General features: G+C 34.1%; 1 protein-coding gene across 1 annotated transcript in view; it reads right to left on the bottom strand.

Moving 5' to 3' along the window:
- ZNHIT6 (zinc finger HIT-type containing 6) overlaps positions 1-20504 on the bottom strand; it is a 54178-nt gene that overhangs the window by 10563 nt on the left and 23111 nt on the right. Inside the window, exons 6-8 of the mRNA XM_061186380.1 lie at positions 13184-13252; positions 11682-11762; positions 10203-10280 (exon numbers count right to left, since the gene is read on the bottom strand). Coding sequence (XP_061042363.1) covers positions 10203-10280; positions 11682-11762; positions 13184-13252 — 228 coding nt within the window. The remainder of the gene's footprint in view (positions 1-10202; positions 10281-11681; positions 11763-13183; positions 13253-20504) is intronic.

The raw sequence follows: 20504 nt of genomic DNA, 5'->3' as shown, positions 1-20504 counted from the left end.
TTCATTAGAATTAATGCATGTGAAAATGTGAACAGTGCCTAGCTTCATTAATCAATCGATTCCTCAAATATTTATTTAGTGTCTACCATGTAAAGATAGTCTGCTAGGTAATGGAAGTTCATAGAAATAAACCCCACAGTTTAGTGGGAGTGCCAGTCAACAAACAAACTATCACATTTCATTGGGACAAGTGTCAGGATAGAAATCTAAAGCTAAGTAGATACTCAGTAAACCTTCTTTCTTGTCCCTTACTCACCTCCAAATGTTCTTTCAAATATTATAGTGCCTATAATATCTAGGCACTTCATTTGCTAACTCTAGCTCTCCCCCTCCTTAATTGGTTCTTAAAATCCCTCCTTCTCCATGGATTTTCTCCTAATTAACATAGGAAATTTTAATCAGCCTTACTCTTGTTAACAAAACATATGCTTCCTCTGGTGCTAGACTAAATGCAAGAGTCTGATCAGTACAGACTCTTACATTTTCAATCTTTATTAGGAAGTATCACTTTGGAACATATGATCACGTTCCTCAGAAAAACTTTTGCTTAAATGTTAGTTAAATAGTTCATGAATTAACTGCACCATAGAATTATATTATTTTAGAGTTAGAAAGAACTTAATCTACTTTTTTTTGTCTTCCAGGTGAGGGCACTGAAGCCCTGAGAAGTATCTTACTCAGGGTTGCTCAAGGAGATGCAGAGTTAGGACTGTAAAGCCAATCTTTTGAGTTCTTCACTCAACTCTTTGCTTGTTTGCTTATTCCTCATTCAACACGTATTTACTGAGGGAGGTCTACCATGTACCAGATGCTGTTCTAGGAACTGGGAATACAATGGTGAACTACTAGGTATTCACTAGAGATGAAAAGATGAAGGCTTTCTAGGAAGAAAGTACCTATACAAGGTAGAGGATATGGGAATACACATAGAATTCATACAGTTTTGGTACATATAAATTTCAGTGAGAGGTCTGGTTGAAAAGGTGAAGCACTTTGGCTAAAATGAAGTATCTGAATCACCTAGAAATTTCAATTAATTATGTCATTATTCTCTCTGAAGAGTATATAAAGTTAGATATAAATTATTATGTAACATAACTAGAATGGATAAATTTAGTGGATTAACATTAAGTTGAGGGTTAAAATTTATTTTCCAAGTTTTTAGAGAAAACTCTCATTTTATATTTTACATAATTCCCTTAATCAATAATCAAAATAGTACATATTTGAAATGAGATCATTACTATGGAAATTGTAGCCTTTATAATCTGTTAAGAATTTGACCATCATATTACTCTGGATCTACTTTTCAGTACAGCCTCTCAAATTAAATTTCTCAAGTTCACAGCAGCTGAAACTTCACTCACCCAGCTCTGCCAACTAGTAGAGCTTCAGCTTCCCTAGAGCTACCTAAGAGTAAACTTCCCTAGAGCTAAGTTTACAAGTCTTATCATAAAACTGCCTCAAGCAGAATGCCACACATGAAACCCATTCCATCACTGAACGTGTCACCTCTGAGATGACAAAAGTATTTAGCACCCTGCTCTACACATTTTCTTTATGTGTGTGGACATTCTTCAGGTTAATTCTAACATTTTCTAGTCCTTAAATGATCCCTTGCTTCCTTTGTTCTAGAGTCTATGTCCAAAATGTGGCCAAAGGTTAAGACCATTTTGAGCATGTACTCATCCTGATCTTGATTCTCACTTTGGAAAATAATCAATAATCCCAAAGAGGGATAACAAAGAACTGGGGTTGGGTTCCATATAATCTAAGAACATGCACTGTGGTCATTTATGGCACTGAGAGGCATGTGCTATATTGCAAAGGCTTTGGAGACAGGTGGGCCTAGGTTTGGATCTAGGTTTCACCAGTTAGTGGTTACAAAGCTGCAGTCGGGGCTCTCTGTGCAACTAAACATATTTATAATGTATAATGCATGTACAGTGTAACATAATTATAATGTATATAAAATGCTTAACAAAGTACCTAAAAAACAGTAGGAGACACTCAATAAGAGGGTGTCATTAATACTTATTATGTTCCATAAAGACATCTATCAGCCTCTAGATTTAACCTCGATTTTAAATCACCCTTGCAGCAAACATTTTTGTGTATGTGTATTTGGCAAAACTTATTCAGGTTCTTCACACTTTCCTGCTTATACCTAAACTAAAATAATTTCAGGAAACAATGACACTTTTGTACATTTTAAAACAGACATCTGAAATTTCATTTAAAATCTTTACTCACAAGTTAAAATAGATATAAAGAACATAATTTATGGTGTAGTGTAAATATTGATGGTTTAGAATGAAAATGTTACATCACTCTTATATAAATTCACTAGAATCTAAGTAAAACGGGAATGGTACCAGTATCATCAATTTAAAAACTGTATGAACAAGTTCTTCCTTAATAGTTAGAAATCTTATATAGTTTCCTTTTCTCCTTGATTGTATTTCCATTCCAATTCTCCACAGAATTTTATCCTAAATACTGATACATTTATGCTTGAAAATCTTTTACTTATAGCCCAATCACACTTCTCTGTAACAAAAATGTGTATGTAAGCTAAAAATTTAATTTTATTACCTATGACCTTAAGGCTTTAAATGTTAAAATTTCTTCTGGATTGAATAATTATTATTAGTACAAAACTGATCAAAACACAAATATATTACAAACATTTATAGTAAAACTTTACTGGCAATGCATTTCTTAATGTGACAGGTGAGTGCTGATGATGGCATCTTCTACTACATGCAAGGCTGTTTACAATTGACTCTTAGATTAAATGATTTCCCCCATTTATCTCTGCAGAACTCATTACTAGAATTAAATTCCAGAAGGAAAGCAAAAGAAAGTTTAAGTAATCTCATCTAGAGAGCACACTGCTGTTATTCACTAACCCTTCCTTCATCAGTTATTTTCAAGGGATCTAACTAAAAGGCAGAAATGGTCTCTGGCTATTTACATAAGACAAGGCATCTGAAAGCAGTTAATGCTGTCCTCAGAAATTCTGGAATTCCTTTAATGTTCTCTGACATATATTTAATTCTGTACCATTATTATCAAAATAATCTTAACTTCCAACGTCTTCAGTTCTAATGGCAGGATATTTTAAAAAAAAATCCTAACTTTTAACATATATACTATAAATTTCCTATTTAGAGTATCTTTAAATATACTTTTCAATCATTCTCTGTAAGCCTGAAATAAGACTTAATTTTCTACTTCCAGTTCAATTAGGCAAAGGGTACAGACTAGTATCTTTAAGGATGTAGAAATTTGACTTCAAAAATTCATCCTAATATTAAATGACATATTTCTTTACACAACTTCAACAACTCAACTGAATAAACATCTACCAAATATTTATTATATAGAAAACATGTTAGACACTTGTATGGGATTCAAAAATGTCCTCAAGGATTTTATCATCCTGGGCAGTGTTTCTCAAAGTGTGGTCCCAGGGATAACTTATATCAGGGTCCCTCAGGAGGCAAAGACTTTAACAAATGCAGGTTTCTGGGTACTAGATAAGATTGACTAAACCAAAAACTCTGAGGGTGGGCTGAAAATTGACATTTTCATCTGTCCTAGATAATTATGATGGACACTGAAATCTGAGAAGCAATGTTCTGAGAAAAGAAATACAGGCTAAATGATCAGTTGAAGAGATGCTTACGGTAAGGTAGCAAAATCGGCCAGTAGGGGTATGGGCTAGGTGAAAAGCAAGGAGGGACCTGGCAGGACTACGAGGTGAGGCAGGCAAGAGGCTAGGCTCTTAGAATCAACAAAGGCTGAGAGGTGGTATCTTGCAAGCAGAGTTGAGACTCTAGGAAGTCAGAATCTGAGCAAGCAACGTGAACTGGGAGGTCACTCTGCTTTAAGGTAGAAGGGGGTCTTTGCTTGCTGGTGGGTGGGTGTTAGCAAAAGTCAAAAAGACGTCAGGTGGGTCTTACTTAGGCCTTTAGAGGAACCAATTTCTCTAAAAGGGCGTAGGAAAAAGTGTCTTACCTCTTAACTTCAGAGTGAATGATTTTTATATATTTCATGTTACAGATCCAAAGAAAGTAAAGTAACCTTAGTTTTTTATTTAAAAAAAATCCTCTCAGCACGGAAATAAAATCATCCAAGAGAAATAGGTCATTCTTTTGCTGGTTGCCTTTTTTAAAAAAAGAAAAAAGTGTTCCAAAATTATTAACTACAACCAGCACAGTAGGAAACAACTAATAGAATCTGTGCAAGTGCAACAGGGTAGTCCCCCCAAAAAGAGTAATAATCTTCTGTGACGTTCATGAAATCAAAGCTTAGATAATGCTTTAATTTGGCTTGGGTTTAAAGTCTCAACTCTTGGCTCTATATGCCAATTTTTGGAAGTAGAGTAAAGGCAACTGGTCTGTGCATCAATCAAAAACTGACATGCAAAGATGCCCGTGTTTTCCACTGGGCACCTGCTATGCCGTATGTATTAAATACATATCTATTGCAACATTACCACATACCTATCTCCCCTCCTTGACTGTGAGCATCTTGAGGGCTAGTCTTTTAGATGTCTATGTGTTCCTAGTGCTTAGTGCTGTGCTGGCACATGGAAGGTGCTCAATGAATATTATCTGAATAAATGAAAAATAAAGACGATCTTTTTTTTTTTTTTGGAATTTTTGAATTTTATTTTATTTATTTTTTATACAGCAGGTTCAAGACTTGATCAATCTTAACCCATTGATATTTTAGGTCAAGGTAACATATTAAACAGCCTGTTCTCTGAACAGGTGCTACTTTTTCTGAAGAAACTTTAATTAATTAATTAATTAATTTTTAATGGACTGTGAAGACTTTTATTTTTATTTATTTATTTATTTTTAACTTTTTATTTTATATTGGAATATAGCCGATTAACAATGTTGTGATAGTTTCAGGTGCAGAGCAAAGCGACTCAGCCATACATATACATGTATCCATGAAGAAACTTTAAATTATACTTGGCAGTTGTTTTAATAATCTCTCTCTCTCTTTCATTTTGCATATTGAGAATTGAAGCCTGCAGGAATTGGCAAACTATGGTTAGCAGGCCAAATCCTGCCCATTGTCTGTTTTTGTAAATAAAGTTTTACAGTCATGCCCATTCATTTATGTATTGACTATAGCTGCTTATGTGCTACAACGGTGGATTGACAACTGCAACTGTAGGGCCCACAAGGCCAAAAATATTTACTGATTGGCCATTTGCAAAAAAGCTGTCTGAACCCTGCTTTAGAGTATTAAAGTGGTATCAATGCCTAGCAAATAGCAGGCACACATATATTTAAGTGCATTAGTACACTACTTATTAAAAAAATTAAAACTGAATTCCTATTATGGGAAAGTCACTGACTCAGCACTGCAGGAAATACAAAGATGAAGATGCCTAAGGCAGCCACTGTCTTCAAAAGGGAGTTTATCATCATATGGGATGTTTTATTGGGATAAAATATAAGACAGGATTGCAGGAACCTATGAGAAGTATTTGAGGCTCAAAGGATAAGGATTACATCCAGATGGGGGGAAGGGATAGGCTCCACTGTAGACACTGATAAACAATAATCTTCTCAAAAGAATGGAGATAACATACAGAAGGCTCATATGGAGGCCAACAACGTAAGGCAGGGTGGTGAGGGAGAAGTAAAAGATGGCTCTAAGGTCATATGCCTTGCTTACAAGAAGAATGACAGTGCCAATAACAAGGAATGACTGTCAACATTTATTGACTGTTTACTAGATGTCAGGAACATCAGCAGTCCATTTAATCCTCATTTAAAACAACACACACAGAAACACACACTAGGAACAAATGCATGTGGGGTGATGAGATCTAAACATGTTGAGTTTAAGATTTAATGAGATGTGTAAGTGAAGATACATGCAAACTAAGATTTGAAGTCTGGGAGAAAGGTTGAAAATATCTCAAGATTTGGGAGTCATTTGTACAGAGATAACAGTTGATGACATCTTAAATAAAGTAGCCCCTGAAGCTTCATATTCTTCCAATACCAATTTATGTCAAAAGAAATGTAAACTAACATGATTGGGTATCTGCCCCCTTGTGGTTAGTGGTGAGTGACCTGTTGGGAGTATAGCTAATATTGAACTTAGAGTACTTCCCAGAAGTATAAGAAACCATTTGGCTGAAAGAAGCCATTATTTTTCAAAAAGTAATGCGTAAGTCAACTGCCAGCCACACAGAACTTCTTTTTTTTTAAACAGATTTCCTCCTTTTATTGATACTAAGAAAAGTAATTTCTAGGATTAAAACAACAAAAACTCTCACATTCATTGAGTCAACTCAGCAAGACGTTGACCTAAATGTTGCAACTTGTAATACATGAATAATACATATTTACTGAGAGTGATTTGCTATCTGCCTGGCACCATACTAAGTAGCTGACATGCATTATCCGAAAGCAATCTTCACAACAGTGCAATACCTTTGTCTTGATCCCCACTTTCAGATGGGAAAACAGAGACTTAGTAACTTTCCAAGGTCTGCATCAAATTTATAACATTATTTCAAATTTATAGAAAATCTACTTTGATGTAGGTTTTTGGATAAGAGCAAAAAGGTTATTTTGGAACATCTCATAATTTGGGTTAGGTTTGAGAAGTAGTGATTTAATAAATTTAGTATTTGTAATGGTAAAACTTTTGGTCTACAAAGTCTAACCTGGAACCTCTTAAAGTAAAATAAGGTCTACTTCTCCACAGATAATGTATTCTGGAAGGATTTACTATTTCTTGTTGGAATGCGATATAATCTTACTCTGAAGGGAGCCTAGTAATAAGGGATTAGTATAGAAAGGCCATTCTTTTTGAAAATAACATTCGAGAAAATGGTGCCACTTCTACTTGAAACTCAATGTGCCCTAAGCCTCTCCAGGCCTTACCTCCATCTCTCAGAAGACAGATCCATGCCAGGTACCCCAGTTACCTTTACTTCATGTCTGTTTTCTCCGCTACAACAGAACTGTACCCTACTCAGTCTTGTATAAACCCCAATTTTTATTTATATGCCTAGGAGAGCAAACGTGCTTAATTAATGGCTTTTGAGTAAATCTGGAAAGAATCATCCCACAATAGCTTAAACCACATCTTTATCAAAATCAGGATCTTATATAAACATCAAAGCAGCAAAGTAAACATAAAAAATAGAAAATGTATCTGAATTTCTTCATGGAAAATAAATGATTCCATTAATAAGTAAAATATAGGTCTAAAATGCAATAGATTTGAAAAATTACAATTAAATGGACAGTATCAAAGCTGGGAGTATTCTAACTTGTCAGTAATAACTTAAGTTAGCAGCAATACAATGGCTGCCTCTGATGGTACCTGGTGTTACCAACATAGGCTTTTCTGCCTCAAAACACTCATTTACTTTCTGAGAACAGAAAGCTGGTGAGAAATGATATGGCAAGAGGGTACCTTACATGAATTCTCCTCCACTGGGAATGTAAGCTCCACAGAGACAGGAACGGTTCTGCTTGCTGCTATCAGCCTAATGTCTTGAACAACACCTGGACCACAATGGGTACTAAGGGTTTGCTGAATGAATGAATGGATTTACTTAAGAAGACATATTTACTTTTATAATTAGATACAAATTCAAACCCTGTGTATTCTGGAAAGAAAACTCCGAAATAGATCAGCAACAAATTCTTTAGAGTTAGACATACATTCTATGATGACCTAAACCTAAAAATAAAAGTTGTATATGGCAAAGCTAAAGCCTGGGAAACATTTAAGATTGCTCTAGCTTATCAGGTATATCATGGGACAATTGTCATAAACCCTTCAAGAATGGAAAACACAACCACTGGAAATTGGCAATACCAAGTATTTGGTAAAAAGACTCTACTCTGAAGTTACTGGAATGCTATAAATCATATGATACATTTAAAATCAGAAAGCCACAAGGAAAATACATGGTTCTACCTTCTAAGTACTTTTCAGGAAATAATAAAATCCTCCTTATCTTAAATTAGAAGCCCACATTTTATAACCTATAATAATCTTACTTAGATGTTCTCTGAATGTACTTTCCTTTAATGATATAACTGTAATTAAGCATACAAGCAAATGTGAATGCTCATCTTAGCCTATCTATGAATGTACTATCTGGTGAACACTGGTTTAAAAATCTTTAATTAAAAAAAATCTATTTCTCAATGTATCTCCATAGTATCTAATTTCATTATTCATGATTAGAAAATCCTAAGAAAACTGGGAAGTTTTGTAGAAATTAGGATAACTATACCTTAAGGCTGACTGAACAGTCAGAAATATAAGGATGTACCTTACTCCAACTTAGGTCCACCTTCATGATAAAAGCTACCTCAACTGGAGTTTCTAACATTATTATTGCCTTAAAGTGATAATATCACTAGTCAAAGTTAAATAGGGTGGCAATTTTTAAATACAAAATTCTTAGATCTTGGTTGTAAACTTCTGCTTCCTCTTCTTTGATGCTATTTTCATATATCATTGAGTTAAGTAAACAACTCGAATGGGGAAATCTGGAGGACATGTTTTCTACATAGATAAGGTAAAGTCAGAGTACTTTTCATGTAACTAAGTTTGGCTCAGGTTTAGTAACAAAACAGCCTATTCTAGGTATTTCTTAAAGTCAATACCACTTATCTTTTACTTTATTAATCTATCACTCCCTCCCCTTTGGGGATTAAGAAGGTTAACCCAAGGCCCAACCAAAGTCCTTTTTGGGTTCCTAAAGAAGGAAAGTCATAAAATAAGAGAAAGTAAAGGACCTTAAAGGGACATGAAGTCCAGAGAAGTTGAGTGTCTAGAATAAGGTCATCTGATCTTCACTGCAGTATGCTCCTTTAACCTTTTTTTGGTGAAGGTTTATCCTCTTTGGTTCTTTGTTAAAATAAAACCTACCAGTCTTACTAGTATCCTCCTGTGTTCTGGTCTTTCTATGTTCTGATCTCCTTCTATGCAACTGCCCAAAACAGTTTTACCAACTGCTCCCCTCTGGGTCATGTCATGCTGCATGCATTTCTGCCACTCTCCTAGAAAACCCTGTCTCCTAGGACAAGCTGAGATCGCCATTCCCTTTCCCTCTTCGTAGATTTACAGTACATATTTCCAAGTCAAAAATGAATGCTATCTGGGCCTATGCAGTCTGTCCTATATTATAAACTTTAAAATATTCTGTATCCTACATTTACCTTTTATCACATACAACTTTGGTTTCCTTGAATTTTAGAAGAAGATGTTTTTTAAGAATCCATTTATCTTCTGTAGTAGTAATAGTAATAGTAGAAATAATAAAAGCATGCACTTACCATGTGCTAAATAATCATCTTAATCTCTCATGATAATCTGACTATCATCATCCTCAGTTTAGAGATGAGGAAACGAAGGCAAGTTAGGTTATGTAATTTACTCAAGTTAACATAACTGGAAGCAGGCAGAGCTGGGATTCAAACCCAGCTCTGCTTTCACAGCCTGGATGCTTACATCTCTAAGCTCTACTAGCAGATGAGACCAATCGTATCTAGTCTGAACTGGATCTAGTAGTTTTGTTAATGAAACGATGGAAGACGGGGAAAGCATCACAGATATTAAAGATCAGGGTTTTGCAATTCAATGTAATGACACATAACTGGCACTTAAGCAGACACTGCAGGGACTCTCAGAGATCTTTTAGTGTAGTCTACTTCATCATTCCTTTAATGAAGGAACAGGGAGCCCAGTGATACTAAAACTCTCAGATCACATAGTTTGTTAGAACCTGGCCTTCTTCACATTTCTATGTAGAGTTCTTTCCACTGTGATATATACAATGGTCAGTTCATCACAGGAATTTTTTATTTCCAAAAGCAAAAACTTGAACATTGGAACTCTGTTGTACAGAATATTTCTTGAAATAAGTTAAAATAGGATTTAAAAATCTTTCAGTTAAACATGATGTTATTTTAAAATATTCTAACCAGGGTGATTTTTCAATTTAATTTATCCTGTATTATGATAAGTGTGATTATTTAAAAATTTTAATTTGAAGGTCATTTTTAAAAGCCTAGGCTTTGTTGATTGCTAGATAATTAGTATAATAACTAGCCACTTAAGCTAAGCAAGCTACTTAATTATATTACAGAATTAGAAAACACTTAAAGAAATGGAGAGGGAAGCAATTTTACCTTACTAAATTTTGCTGCATATTTTCTACCTTCATTAAAATTCGGACCCCAGTCTGAGAGTGAATGTAGGCTTTCAACCTGAAATAAAAATGTCATATTAAAGGAAGCAAAACTGATTTTTAGTGTATTTTAAAACTGTGCCTATGGAAACTAAGCATCTATGAGTAGTTAATAATAATACTTAAAATTTATCTATCCAAGCACAGAAAAGGTGTTAAAGATATTTTCCAACCAAGGATCTGTTTTAAAAATTACCTTTCTTCTCTCTGTACAGATTAATCTTGCTAATCTATTTATTTTTTAAAAATGTATCCAATTTGGTGGCAGGTATTTTGTCTTATTGTTAAATATATGACCAGCGATAACAATTAGATTATCAGTAATAAGAGGAAAAGAAACTCAACTCTGGTAGTGGTCCCAAAGGCACCGCTTGGTATGTGACATGGATTTGTTTGAGTCTGGGCACCACTTTCTATGAAAAGCAGAAGATGAGATTTAACTAGAACTGAATCAGACACTTCAGAATCCACCCAGTTTCAAATTTTAACCAAACCAAGTATTCATAACCTAAGCAGGTATCACCCGGTGAAAAGAAATTCCTGCTCAGAAACACGAATAATTCACATATTAATAGTTTCCTTTTTTGAGTGCTGCTTACTATGTGCTAGACTCTGTACTCTAACTGTATATATGTAAGTTTTTACAAGCTTCGTAACAACTCTATCTAGTAAGCATCATCATTCTCATTTTAGTGATGGAAAAAATTAAGATCCGGAAGTTAAGTAAGTTGGTTCCTGATCACATAGCTAATAAGGGACAGAATGAGCTATTCTAACCCAGATATTCATAACTGAATCTTTCCACTATGCTACGTTAACCATTTTTGTCCATGGTGTGTTTCTGGACAGGAGGCAGAGTGTGTATTACTCAGTTTTATGAAGACTTGGCTGAAATAGGATTTCCTGTCTTTAACTACTTGGAAACTCAATTTTCAGAGTTTTTAGTTCAACTGTGAAAGGCAGTTTAGTTTAAGGGGTAAGAGTACAGACTCTGACTCCAGACCGCCTGGATTTGAATCCTAGCTTCCCTACTTATTAGCTATATGAAGTCACTTAACCACTTTAAGGCTCAGTTTCCCCATCTGTAAAATAGATATAACGGCAATAATCTAACTTAAAGGGTTATTGTGAGGATTAAATGAATTAATACATTTATTATTATAAGCTTCAAAGAGTAGTATCTGGAATGCAGCAAACAGTGCTAAGTACTGCTGTTATTACTATAACCAAAATCCTCACCCAGAGAATCATCTCTGACTGACAAAGCCTTGAGTACACACCAAGGAAATGGGACAGAAAGTAAACAGTACGGAAACATTATACTCTAATAAAGATATGGTTTTATTTAATAAATATGCATATAGTAAATACCTCAACATTTTTAATAATTTCAGAAAGTTACAAGATTTTTGAAACATACCTTTGACGAATTACAGGATCAGACTTTTCAGGATCAATGTAAGGTCTTAGGATTTCATTAATAGTTTTATCATCTGGTACTCTTCCCAACAAAAACAAAAACAAAACTTATTACTTATAATTTTCTATTAAAGGTGTTAATTTAGAATTACTAAATATTGTGGCTTTAAAAAATAACTGAACACGGACCTTTTATTTTAGTCTTGGCAAAATATAATATCCTTTTAAGCAAAAATTACTTAGGAAAAAAGCTCAAAAACACTTCTTGGACACATTTAACAAGTCTTAAAAATAATATTTTGAGAAGCTCCCTATAAATCAATTATAAAAATACAAAGCCTCATTTAACACACTCCTGTGTTCAAAGATGAAAAGAAAGATATCACAGTGAAATAGATTTGAAAGTTGCAGAAATCAAAAATCCGAAAAAAAGGTTTCAGATGATGCTAGTTTCAGTGCATGTTCAAGTTTATTTATTCTAAATCATAAGACCAGGTTAAAAAATTGATACTACTCTCCCTGGAAACAAAGCATTTTAGGTTTACCAAATTTCCTGTACGTATGTATGCACATTGTTTTATACTATAAAGCTGTAGAAACAAAATTAAGACACTGTTTTGAACCAGCAATTTTCCTTAATCATTTATACATATTCATATACACTACTGTGCTACATACCCCACCTGTAAAATATGAGTCCTTTCCCTGTCTTTAGTCTGGTATGCAACCTTAAATAAGAAAGTTCTTCCCTAAAATCCATATGACAATTACAGAGAGAGGACATTTATGCATAATGTGAATATATGCTAAAGATATTATTTAAAAAGCAACTTAAAATTTTCCTAACCCAAGGAACCAAATAGTATATCACCATTCAAATTTTTAAATGACATTGAAATGTTCATAATATGAAAAAAGTAGGATAAAAAACTGTTATGCAAATTACTTCCAATTATGAGTATACATATATTCATGTCTAAAATCATGTATTTTCTGAGGACACACTATGATGTTAATAGCAGCAATTTTATCATAGCAGAATTTTGGCTTATTTTTCGTTTCCTATATAACCACCTAGCTTAAGATTCTTCCTCTTGATTCAGCCCTCTTGATTCTCCCTGCATTGCTCTCCTTAACACCTGTCCCCATGCTGAAGTAAACACCATCATGATTTCTGTGCTAATCATTTCCCTTAGAGTTCTACCACCACTAAAAGTATTCCTAAAAAGTATACTTTCATTTTTTTCATATTTACATATGAAAATCATACTCTGCATTCTTCCTTAACTTGTTTTTCTCACTCAACATTATGTTTGAGATTCATCCACATTGATATGTGTAGATGTAGTTCATTCATTTTCAGTGCTGTGTAGCATTGCATGAATATACCACACTTAGTTATCCAGTCTACTACTGACATCACATTTAAGTTAACAATTTATTTCAAATATGGAGACAAAATGAAAACAAGTGAGTTCTTAACAGACAGTCGTGATACTATACCTTTTTTCTACATACACAGCTTGACTCTGAGGAAACTGGAGCTTCACATGCCAACAAAACTGTTGTTTTCTAAGACAGAAAATAATCATGTGGGGATCAAGGCAGACAATAAAAGTCTGAACAAAAAACTGATTTCTTGAATTTTTGTTTTCAGATAATAATTCTAAAAGTATTATTAGAATTTAAAGTATTTTTTCTACTAAAAAATATTTTCTCTTTTCTAGGATTTTAGAGGCTATGTTTTTTAAACAATATACTTGCAAGAGGTTTTAAGAGGAAAAAAAATTAGGCAGAGCAGTTCGAAATTCCAAGGACTTCGCATTCTTGAATTAGAAGGCAATTTCTCATAGTTCGGGGTCTTCTGAGATCACTGTGCTACTGCTTGAAGTTTACAAATAAATTTCCTTGTGACTAAAAATAATGAGCTGATGTCTCTGCCTGACTAGTCTGGAAATTAGGTGAATGAAGTATTGTCTGGTTGAGACCAGCTGGCTGCAGATACACTTCTGAGCCATGAGTACTTGCATTCAGTAGCAAAACAGGAGACAAGTTGGTGCTAAGCAGAATGCACTCTGAGTTAGTCCCTTCGCTTTCAGTCTAAACTTTGGTTTGATAACAGGATCAACAGTAATAATTCACTAAATGTGTGATTTTAGAAAAATAGCCATATGCTCTATTTAACATAGTGACACTAGACACCATTCCTTTTTTAAAAAATTTAATGCTCAAAATTGTCAATCCATTACAGAAATTTAAATGTCTTCACTACATGATCGTTTTACACGTTTTCCTTACTTAGAAGAAATTTCTAACAACCCATTGGCAAGTTAATTGCCAGCTGTATGTCCAAGCAATGGCTAGCATCTCCTATAAAACTATCCCTTAGCAGCAAGAGCCCAAAATCTAAAATAATTTTCTTTTAATACAATCTAGTAGAGTATCTCCCACCAAACATTTATATGATTTAAGCAAATTTTTGTCTGAGGACAACTAGCATAAAATCAAGTAAAAATCCTTCTATTAGGGTAAGTAATCACAGATTTGGTTAATAACAAGACAGTTTTGAGCACTAGTTAGAGAAAAATATGCTTGATTATGCTTATGTTGATAGTGCCACTTACCACACAAGAAACAAGCATGTTAAGTTTAATATTTTTTTGGATAGAACAAAGTTGTAAAGCACCCTTTACTAATTTAAAGGTCAGATGTCTAAAATCTCAGAGGAAAAAACTTAAAAAAAAAAAATCTGAATGCAAACCACAAAGTTACTGGTTTTAAACAAAGAATTCTTCTAAAATGAAACACCTTGCAATATTTGTTATCTGTGAAACAGGCATCGCATAGTATCACTATCAAGAGGCTGAGAGATACCACATTTCTCTCTTACTATGAAATAAACTGATTTTTTAATCTTAATGAACAATATGGTTTCTTTCTAAATATATTTGTTAAGTTACATGGGGAAGAAAAAAGTTTACCAACTTGTCATCTTGTGGAACTGTAAATCATACTCAATCACCCCAACCATTGCTTGAATAATTTCAAGAACCATTCACCTTTCTTAGCATTCAGTAGACCCTAAATACCTTCAGAAAGTACTTAACATTCCAAAAACAAAGAGAGAAAAGCCCTTGAAAATAATTTTATTTGCTGTAGTTAGTTGTGGTTATAAGGAAATCATTCATTACTTTTATTATATATACACTGCTAACTTATGACTATTATAAAAATCTTTCTATATTTGGCCTCAGTTCAAATATGAACAAATCTGAAAAGTACATTTAGTTTTAAAAAAATGTGATGCTGCAATATTTCAAAAACAAAAAGAGAATAAAAACATTCAATGTAGCCATAGTCAGATTTAACCGACTTGTATATTGCCATATTTATATGCTTGAGATACTCTTCTTCTAAGAAATATAAGATTATTAGTATGGTTGATGAGTCTTTTTACTGTTCCTTCATCCAATTCTCTTCTCATCATCAGAGGTAACTACTATCCTGAGGCTGGGTGTTTATTTTTGCCATCCATGATTTTATATTTTATATATATATATATATATATATATATATATATATATATATATAGCTATAAACAATACAGTATTTTGTGTGATATCAACATTTATTTCAGCGTTATACTCTAAATATCTTATGCCTTGCTTTTCATTTACATTATGCTTTGGAGATTTATGAAGATACATGTAAATTAGTTCATTAATTTTAACTGCTACATTGTATTCCATTGCATGAAGAATGCTAAAATCTATTTACCTACTCTCTACTGATAGACATTTATGATTGCTTCCAATTTTTTACCATTTGTTCTTGTTCTTCCATATTAAATCACAGTAAAGAAAAAAATAAAAGAATATCCTCAGGGATGGGACCATCACTTACCTTTACTGGTGCAAAGAACTAAAAGTTAACTTCATTGAAAAACTGCCTGTACTTTTTTACTCTATGGTAGTATAAGAGGCATTTGAGAACAGTAATGCAGAGTATAAGATTTAAGTGAGAGTGGACAAAGAGGATGAAGGGTGTTGTACAAAGAATTCCTGAAATGAGTGAGTTAATTATCTCTAAAGTAGGTCTTTAGTTTTCCTGAAATTGATATGGTTCTGACACAGGCAACCAAATCTCTTCCTGAGTCTGAAAGAATTGAGTTTGTTTCTCATTTTTCATAAGTATATATAGTGATATATGTCCCACTTAAAAAAATACACATACATCAAAATCCCAACAACATTACTTGTGAGGGGAACTCCGAGTCCCCCTCTTTTTTGCTTATAAGTTTTCTGAAAGGACAGACTTTGTAAAGGAAAAAATTAAAGTTAATAATGCTTCGGTGAGTATCTTTAGGCATATACATAATTGTTTCTGTATTTTGGATTATTTTCTAAAGATAGATTCCAAGAAATAGAATCATTAGGATAAAGCTGGGTTTCTTAACCTCAGCAGTGCTGACATTTTGGACCAGATAATTCTATTATGGTTTGAGGGGTGGAGGTACATTGTCTTGTGCACTGCAAGATGCTTAGCAGCATCCCAGGCCTCTAACCATGAGATGCCACTAGCAACACCCACTCCCTTAGTTGTGACAACCAAAAATGCTCCCAAATATTGCAAATGTCCTCCGGGAGGCAAAATCACTATTTCTGAGAACCACTGGGACAGAGGTTTAAACATTTATTATTGTTCTTAATGCATTAGGACTACTATTCCTTAAATTCAATAAAATGCTTTCAACTATAATAATGTCAGTGTGTCCTTGTCATATTTATCAACATTCTCAAGAATGGAAATACGGTACCCAGAATATTCTCGGTCACTTAGGCACCCCAAGGCACTATGTTTAGAGTTTGATAATAGACTGGTGAAGTAATGGTGGCAATCATTAAACCTAATGTTCCCTTCTGGACAACCTGATAAAGTAACAGAAAAACTGACCCCTTCTCTCTGAGTGCCACGAAACTGAAGTAACTATTCATGCACAGCAAAGCCTTTTCTCCTCCTCCCCCAAATATCAACACACACACGCACACACACACACACACACACTCTCTCTCTCTCTCTCTCACACACACACACCCCCCATGCATTCTCAATGGGGGCAGCATCACCCAAAAAAGGCTGAAAACTGGTTCTTAGGAGGGTAAAAAAAATCTTATATAGTATAATGGTTTGTGGCCCTTTAGAGGGCCCCTGTACATAAACAGATATATAGAGTATAACTGTGGTATCAAAATATCGGGGGGGGGGCGCAATTTGACGGAAAATGTTTAAAAAGCCTCCTTGGGAGGCAATAATGAAAAAAAAGTTGAGAAATACTTACATGTACAAGTATTAAATGATGAAAATAAATATTTTTTATACTTGATTTTAGTGAGTTAATATAGGACACTTATTTAACAACTCTTGCTTACTAGAAACTGTTAAGGATCATTTTCTCCCACAGTTTCAAGAAAGTAATATGTGGATGAAGACACACGTTTGGGGGGGAAGTACTATATCTATATACTCAATTATTATTCTGACTTCATGACTTCGTATTTACAAGTATGAAGGATATGCCCCAAGCTTTTAACTATGGTTATTTCTTAACATTATGAAAGGATTTAATTCTTACTTTATGTGTCTGTATTAAATAAATTGTTGACATAATGACTGGCTAGTTTTTATAATCAGAAAAATCAAAGATGTTTTCATGGGGAAGTGCAGGATGGTAGTCACAGAAAGGACAGGAATAATTTTAACATTCTTTTTAAACTTAAAAACATTTTATTATTGGAAGTGTTATTTTAAGGTGTTTCCTTTTTATCTCAGAAATTATTATCCAACCAGAACTGTCAAATGATTATTTATCTAATTATTTGACAGCTTCAAAGCTATCTTCCTCAAGAAATACGCTATGACTAAGAGTTACATATGGAGGCTGAATTCTAAGAACTAAGATTTCTAATACAAAGTTTAAATGAGCATGAATATTTTTGTTCCTAAAAAAAAAAAAAAAATCACCAATTCTCATTCCATTCCATCACTGATTAACCAACATTTACTCAAAAAACACTTCTAAGGGCTTGCTAGGCATTAGGGATGCAAAGAGACTGAGGGGATGAGCCCGAAGCAGACCTCTTTTTAGGGCAGTGAGTCAACCACCAACCCACTGCGTTTTTTCTTCCAAATCACTGTGAGAAGCGTATAGAGTTTCACATAAAAGAACCCTGTTCTTTATCGACACTGTACACAGAAAGGATATCCAATATACTGCAATGCCCAGAGGTAGGAGAGGGCAGAGATTAAGTGGACTCTGTTTGAAACCTACTCTTAACAAAATTTATTACTTCATGTGATCTTGAGCAAGAGACACATCTCTGTGCCTCAGGGTTCTCACAGTAAAATGGGGAGAACAGTATTTATATCATAGGATTAAATGAGTACATACACGTCAAGAGCTCAGAACACAATAATCAAAAATGCTAGTTACTATTTTTACCATTGTTATAATTTTACATTCAGTTTAATGTCCTGTGAGTTATGAAGCTTAGAACAGAAATACTGACAGGGCCTTTAACTTAAAATATTGCACCATGAATTTATAACCAAACTCTACTTACATGGAATTCAGTGTTTATGAAACTGGACATGTGGGCTAATGCCAGATTATAAAGGGCTCTGAATGTTCTGCCAAACAATATGGATTTCATTCCATGGTTAGTGCACTACCAACAAAGGTTTTTAAAGAAGAGGGAAATGAGGGGCTTAGAAGGAGATCTCTCATCCTACTATTTAACTCTAATAACTGTTTCTAGAGTATATTCAGGACACTAACTTTTTAGCCCTTGTTTGTAGTTATTAAGGAAAGTATTTCCTACTACTTTTGAGAAGTTCACTGACATAGTGCAGTTTAAATATGCCTGAAATTTTTACTTATGATTTTTAAATACAGGTGACTCCATGAGGTAAGCTAAAGCTAGATTTTCCACAAGTTTGGTCTTCAGAGTACTATACCACTTATTAAGTTAGAAAAGCCTACAGGTTATGAAGACTATCAGTAGATCCTTTTACCAGAGAGCACTAGCAAGTAGCAATAACGATAGTTATCCCCTGGTATCCTGGGGGAATTGGTTCAGTCCTTCCCCACACTCTGCTGCACAGATACTAAGATTGAAGATGCTCAAGTCCTTTATATAAAATGGTGTAGTATTTGCATATAACCTACACACATCCTTACATATACTTCATTTAAAAAAATTTTATTTTTAAAAATATTTGATTAATTAATTGATTAATTTATATAGGCTGTGCCATGTGGGATCTTTTAGCTGTGGCATGCAGACTTCTTAGTTGCGGCATGCATGTGGGATCTAGTTCCCCAACCAGGGATCGAACCCGGGCGCCCTGCACTGGGAGTGCGGAGTCTTACCCACTTGACCACCAGGGAAGTCCCCTCACATATACTTTAAATCATCTCTAGATTGCTTATAATACCTAATACAACATAAATGCTATCTAAACAGTTGCTGGTGTGCAGCAAATTCAAGTTTTGCTTTTTGGAACCTTCTAGAGATTTTTTCCCCCCAAATATTTTCAGTCTGTGGTTGACTGAATCTGTAGATGCAGAACCTGCAGATACAGAGGGCTGACTAGTTTATTAAGTGCCTTTTGAATGTCAGGTATTGTTCTAAATGTTTTATATGTATTAATTTATTTCATTTTTGTAATCCTGTGGGATAAGTGCTATTATTTACAGGTGAGAACATTAAGGTAGAGAGAAGTAAGTCATTCCTCCAACATGATTATTCAGCTGGAAGGTGGCAGAGCTGGGATTTGAACCCAGGCAGCAGATTAACTCTAGAGTCTATGCTCCAATCTAGTATACTATTATGAACTTTCCAGAAATGAAAGTTCAATAACAAGCCATGTATTTTTCTGTACTGATAATTCAAATGGATCTCAATTATATTTTATTTTAAATATTCGCCTCCATATTTTAAAATCACTTTTAAGAGTTATAGTGGACATTTTGTCTCCTTGGCAACCGTTATCACCATCCTTATTCCTAATCCATAACCATATTTTGATGAATGGATCCCATCCCTACCTCCAGTACTATACACTTAACTGGCTGGCTTAAGAAAATCACATCGTATATCCTCCTGGACACAACGGTTCAGGATTGGGCAGATGACCTAGGCGGTCCACTCATGGTCAATTTCAGGTTTCCTGTTCAGTTACCCTGGGAAAGAAGCATTCCTAAATATTTACCTAAACTGTTACAAGGATTCAGCTGACACCATAGAAGATACAATGGAGAATCAGCAATAAACTGGGTCCTTGAGGATACAATTGAGTCATTGTACCTATTCACCCTGAAGTCCATCCAACCTCAGAACATTCAGTTATGAGAGCCAATAATACACCCTATTTATAGCTCAAACCGGTTTGAACTGAATATTTTATTTCATGCAAAATAAAGCATCCTAACTGTTTGATACAAGGGATTAAATTTTTCTTTCTAGATGTCATCTTGCATTTCTAAGCAACGGAAAAGATAGACTAATCTGTATATTGTCAACTGTTATAAAATTTGGACACAGCAAATAATACCTGATGGAATTTCAGGAAAAAGGCATTTTGTTCCACTATGGGTTACGAAATCTTATTTTAACTTAAAGCAGAAGGAAAATCTACAAAAATGTGAAACCCTTCAAGAAAAAACAAATGTACAAAATATCTACATAATTCTTCACTCATAGGCATTTTATCTTTTGAAATGTATTTCAAGATCAAAATTTAAAGTTTCAAACATAAACGTAAC

This window comes from Eubalaena glacialis, chromosome 3 (assembly GCF_028564815.1).
Source record: "Eubalaena glacialis isolate mEubGla1 chromosome 3, mEubGla1.1.hap2.+ XY, whole genome shotgun sequence".
In the NCBI taxonomy this organism is placed as follows: domain Eukaryota; kingdom Metazoa; phylum Chordata; class Mammalia; order Artiodactyla; family Balaenidae; genus Eubalaena; species Eubalaena glacialis.
Note: the sequence above shows the minus strand (reverse complement) of the source record. Positions and strands in the feature narration are given on the sequence as shown.